The following is a 5,914-nucleotide window of genomic DNA, read 5'->3' on the forward strand; positions in this document are numbered from 1 at the left end:
GCTCAAGTGATCTGCCTGCTTTGGCCTCCCAAATTGCTGTGATTACAGGCGTGAGTCACTGCACCTGGCCAGTTTTTTTTTTTTTTTTTTTTTTTTGTAGACAAGGCCTTGCTCTGGAGTGCAGTGGCGTGCTCACAGCTTACTGCAGCCTTGACCTCCCAGCCTCAAGCGATCCTCCCACCTCAGCCTCCTTAGTAGCTAGGACTACAGGTGTCACCACCATGTCCAGCTAATTTTCGTATTGTTTGTAGAGACAGAGTTTCACCATGTTTCTCAGGCTGGTCTCAAACTCCTTGGCTCAAGCAATTTGAGGAAGCTTTTCATTAGAGTCTAAAAATACATATTTGAAATTGAATGACATAAGGTTGACACTAGTCTGGGAATTAGGAAAATACGATTTGCATGTTAGTTCTGGTGTGATCCAGAGAGCCCCTTAACCTCCTTGGAACTGGGTTTCCTCCTCTGCATAGCAAGGCTCCCCTGTGCTTCCCCGTGGGAGACAAGAATCACATCACTGGCATGTTTTCCTCTCCCCTTTGGCTGCCAGTAAACTCAAGAGTCAAATTCAAGGCTTTATTGAAGGAACTCTGCAGGACCCAGGACATGATATCTTGATACTGTTTTCCTTCCTGGTTTTTTACCTTCTGTTCCAGCTTTCATTTTCCCCAATTATAGCATTTTATTATTTTTCATATTTAGTATGTAGTGCACATTTTTACACTACACTTCTAATCCTTTGTGTAATGATCATGGTAGAAATAAATGGCGAAATGAGGAGCTCACACTTAGATGAGTTTCAGGGGCCCTTCCAGTCCCAATTTTCTAGGATTCTTAAGGGGAAAACGTAATTTTAGTGTCTGGAAGGTTCCAGGTTTGCACAGAAGGAAACTCTCCTATCGAGAGTCCTGAAGACTTCAGCAAACCTCCCAGGAGGCCTGTCCAGGATGTTCTCCTCCGTCTGTAAAGGAGCGAGCACTTTGTGCTAGTTTAGGCAAAGATAGCTTTTCTGTTGGGATTTCAGGCTTGCCCTGCTTGAAATTGGTGGGGAAATACCTGTCTGGGATGGGGCTCAATAATCTGCAGCTGTATTAGGAAATGCCAGTAGTTTTGATGTGGATGGTTTCAAGATACATTTGGAAAATGTGAGGGAAATGTGTATGTGCATTTGCTGGGCGGGGAACTGTGCTATCCCTGCCCCGGGACCCTAATCCACAGCTTGATTCTGGTCCTTTTGCCCTCTGTCCCTCACCAGAACCCTGATATTTCCAGATGAAAGCAAGAGTATAGCTTATTTCCACAACTCACCTGGGCCCAGCAATCAAGATCTGTAGCTCTAGGGAAGTATCGAGTTGATTATGAAGTATATAGGTCAAAATGAGTAGCTTGCTTGATTTAACCAGGTAATTCGTGCCATACTTTTCTCTCTGGGAAGACCTGTACCAACAGTCACCTCTGCTAAACACTTTTGCTTTTTTAAACTTGCAGGTACTTTTTTGGGGCCATCTTTGGCTACCTGTCTGTTGTGAGTTTGTTTTCTTTACAGTCCCTCTACCTGGGTTTAGTCTCATTTGGGAATGAGAAATTTTATTTTAATGCATTAAGTAATAGTGTTGAGTGGCCAACAAATGTGAAGTTTGAAAAGCTCAAATGAAAAAAAAGTGTGATAGAAACACAGCGTTGGGGGCCAGGTGCGGTGGCTCACACCTGTATTTCCAGCACTTTGGGAGGCCAAGACAGAAGGATCCCTTGAGCTCAGGAGTTTGAGACCCCTGCACAACATGGCAAGACCCCAAGACCCCATCTCTACAAAAAAAAAAATATAAAAATCATCCAGGTATGATGGCCTGCACTTGTAATCCCAGCTACTTGGGAGGCTGAGGTGGGAGGATTGCTTGAGCCCGGGGGAGGTTGAGGCTGAAGTGAGCTGTGATTGATCTACTGGACTCCAGCCTAGGTGACAGACCCAGACCCTATCTCAAAAAAAAAAAAAAAAAAAAGAAGAAGAAGAAGAAGAACACAAGGTTAGAATTTAAGAGGGCCTATTAAACAGGATGCTCTTTCCTGCCTTAGTTTTGAATTAATTGAGAAGATAAAATAATAAGGCATGGAGATTACAGCATCCTCTTTCTTTTTTTCTTTTTTCCTTTTTCTTTTTTTTGCTCTTGTTGCCCAGGCTGGAGGGCAATGGCACGATCTTGGTTCACCACAACCTCCGCCTTGCAGGTTCAAGCAATTCTGGTTAGCAGAATAGGGAGAAGGATAGAGGCCTCAGTTCTCCCTCTCTGGGAATTAATTTGAGATTTGCATTTAGTGTCTATAAACATGTCAGGAGATATATAAACTTATTTGCTTTTGTTTTGTTTCCATTTTTAGATTCTTGAGTATCAGAACACCACCTTCTTTGGTGGAACCTGTACATCCATGATTGATTACCTCCTCTGGCCCTGGTTTGAGCGGCTGGATGTGTATGGGATAGCGGAGTAAGACATTTGACCTTGTGTTGGTAAATTCCCGGAGTCACACTGAGTAACACTGCTTAAGATGGTCTGCGTGCCCCCTGTAGACATGTTTCAGAATGTCTGTGAAGCGAATCAGGTTTCTAAACCCCAGTGTGTGTTTCCTTGTTAAAAACACATGTGCTTTTCCACTGCTAACTCAGACTCACACTTTGCCCGCATTTCTGCAGATAAGACCCCTAGTCCAGGAGCCTCCCACAGACTTCAGAACCTGCTGTCCTCACCAGCGCCCCCACATGGCCGGTCTGAGAGCTGGTGGAGAGTCACAGTCACAGTGCCCAATGCTTCCACCTAGTCCTGCCGGGTCCCCAGTGGACACCATATACCTTAGTCACGTCTCATTGCCGGACGAATCTTCCCCCAGATAGTAATAACCTTATAAAAAAGATCTGTGTAGTAATATATGCTTGGTGTTGGAACATACAAACAAAATGGCAATCAACACTATGGAAGTATGGAAGTGCAGGGACGTTAAAGGTGAAGAAATAGCTGTGTAGGCTCCTGGGCAGAACAGTGAGTGCTCTGTTACTTCAAAGCTCGGAGAAGCTGGACATGTGCAGACGCCCACCCTAATCCAAACCACTCTCATGGTGGGTGCTGGACATTTCTGGCACTTGGAAATCCGGCCCTGCTGAAGCAGAACTGTGTTTGCACCTTCATAACCCGTGGGCTGGAGCCCACCCAGGCACTGTCTCCTGCACTTCCGACTTCAGCTCTCTTTGAAGGAGCTTAGATACGACATATCAGGATATTTAAAACTCAGTCTCAAACATAAAATTTACAAAAGGCGGTATCCTCTGAAGACAGAGCATGGAATCACAGGTTAGGAAACCTCACTTCTAGTCCTGGATTTCCCACAACCCACTCGTATTATCTTCAGCTTGTCGCTTTATAAACCCCAGAACTGAATGTCCTGGTGGATCCTTGAAAGAGCCCTGTCAACTCCATGATTTCAAGGTTTCATTATTATTTTATTCATTTTAAGCATGTTTTGGAAATTATTTGTCTTTATTTTTTTCTATCCTCTAAAGTAAAATCTGAGAATGACCCAATAATGTTTGTTTCAGAGGGTTGTCTTTTTGTTGGCAAACAGTGAAGCACATGTAAGTTTCTCAAGCTTTAAAAAAATATATATATTAAAAAACAAAAAACCCAATGACGCACAGACATGTTATTTTCCCAGAGCCATCAGTCCAAAGTATTTCACTGTATTATTAGAAGCAACAACAACTTCTACACATTTGACTTTTCCAAAAATAAGATTTTCCTCCAGTAAGTTATCATTCTCACTTGATAGTAAGATAACTGAGATAATTCCCCAAATAAACCCATTTTTCATATCTTGCAAATCTAAAAAGCAATGTGCATCCCCTTTCCTGATGCCTCCCCCTGTGCTGTGCTGACGCTTTTTTCCTGTCTTGCAGCTGTGTGAGCCACACGCCAGCCCTGCGGCTCTGGATATCAGCCATGAAGTGGGACCCCACAGTCTGTGCTCTTCTCACAGATAAGAGCATTTTCCAGGGCTTCTTGAATCTCTATTTTCAGAACAACCCTAATGCCTTTGACTTTGGGCTGTGCTGAGCCTCACCGTCCACCCCTTCACCGTCCAGAATTCCCCAGCTTGTTGGGAGTTTACATCACGGATTGTCTTGGGAATCAATCTGTCTCACTTTCTTTTCTTTGAAGTTCCCAATAAAATGCTAACAGGAAATGTATTCTTCCAATAATCATTTATCTGACTCCTCTAACCCACAGCTACCGCTGCTGCTGCTTTTTTATTTTTATTTTTTGAGACAAGATCTTGCTTTGTTACTTAGGCTGGAGTGCAGTGGGGCAGTCACGGCTCACTGCAGCCTCGAACTCCTGGGCTCAGTTGATTCTCCCGCCTCAGCCTCCTGAGAAGCTAGGACTACAGGTACACGTCACCATGCCCAGCTAATGTTTTTTAAAAAATATTGTTGAGACAGAGTCTCACTATGTTGCTCAGGCTGGTCTCCAGCTCCTGGTCACTCCGGGTCATCCACCCAACCTGGTCTCCAAAGTGTTGAGATTACAGGCATGAGCCACCTGCCCTGCCTAGTCTGTAGCTTCTGTTTTCTAGAAAGTTCCTGGTGCTAATGTCAGAGCACATTTTGGGAGCCTGTGTGCCTCCTAACTCCTTGGCCTTCAGCCTCGTTTGATCTCCAGATTATTGGTGCAGATGCTGCTGCTGAGGTTCAGGGTCAACCTATGATTGATGCTTGTCACTACAGATTGGCACCCTCCAAAGACCTCCCTGGTGGAAACTTAAGAAGAGGGAGAAGGAAGAAGAAAACACTCCAAGCCCAAATACCTTCCATTTGGCAAATGAATGCCGCTGTCCACGTGGGCGAGCATGAGTGTAATTCTCCAAACTTTGGCCATGGGCCTGGAGACACTGAGGGTCTTGTGACTGGAAAGAATTCCAAAGCAGGAAATGAAACACCGATTTATCACCCAGGACTAACTACGTCAGAATTTCACTGGTGCTGTCAGGGCTCAGGATGTCTCACAAAATGTTCTATAGCCAGCATCCTGCCTTAAAAAAATACACACACCCCAAACCCAGCCACAAGCAAAGGTCATTCCATTGGATTTGCGTCACACTCTCTTCCAATTCCTCTCAACAAATGCCTCTGGTTACCTGTTGTGTACCAAGCCCAGGGGCACACTGGGGATAAAGTTGAAAAAGACACTGGATCTGTCCCTGGGAGCCCACATCTCTTCACTTACCTTGGTTGAGGTTTTGAACCTAGTGCTTTGGAGCTGCTTGTCTGGTGTGGGGATGCTTGTCTGTGATGGGGCCCATCTGCCAGCTTCGCCAGGCAGTACCACCCCACTGAAGACAGCAAAGAGCTGAGGATGGCTGGTGCCAACAGGTCCCTTGGGCTGGGAGCATCTACTGCCTCACTGTGGGAGGGGGACCAAGTGTGTCCAGTGCCGTTTCATCTCAGTGTCTGAGGATCAGCCTGTGATCGTTTCAGCTTTGCTCACGCTGGATGCTTTCCCATCCTCCTAGCTGTGCGGAGACACCAGGCAGCAACAGGAGCGATGTTTTGCCTTGTCTGTGCCCCCCAAAGGAGCTGTCTGCCGCCTCTGCCTCTGAGACAGCCCAAACCAGCCCTCCTCTCTCCCCACGTCTCAGCCTGGCTCTGCCATCTGCTGGCTCCGGGTGTATTTTGACCCATGTAAATAGTTACCAGGTGTTACTCTGTGCCAGCTGGACAGAAGCAAGCCTGCTTGGTGAGATGGCCAGAACTTCCAGAAGAGGCACCGCGTGACAGGGGCAGTCTGCCGCACCATCTGCTCCGGATGTGGAGCCCTGTTGCCATGGCACCCGAGTTAATGCTGAGTGAGGTCTGTGAATCACCGTTTCCCTG

General features: G+C 46.0%; 1 protein-coding gene across 2 annotated transcripts in view; it reads left to right on the top strand.

Annotated features, from left to right (window-relative positions):
• GSTO2 (glutathione S-transferase omega 2) overlaps positions 1 to 4,231 on the top strand; it is a 23,337-nt gene extending 19,106 nt beyond the window's left edge. For both annotated transcript variants that reach the window (XM_011977517.1, XM_011977518.1), the window contains 2 exons: positions 2,374 to 2,480; positions 3,941 to 4,231. In XM_011977517.1, the coding sequence (XP_011832907.1) occupies positions 2,374 to 2,480; positions 3,941 to 4,097 (264 nt within the window). In that variant the 3' untranslated portion in view covers positions 4,098 to 4,231. The remainder of the gene's footprint in view (positions 1 to 2,373; positions 2,481 to 3,940) is intronic.
• The last annotated feature ends 1,683 nt before the right edge of the window (positions 4,232 to 5,914 follow it).

This window comes from Mandrillus leucophaeus, unplaced genomic scaffold, assembly GCF_000951045.1.
Source record: "Mandrillus leucophaeus isolate KB7577 unplaced genomic scaffold, Mleu.le_1.0 Scaffold18, whole genome shotgun sequence".
Lineage (NCBI taxonomy): Eukaryota > Metazoa > Chordata > Mammalia > Primates > Cercopithecidae > Mandrillus > Mandrillus leucophaeus.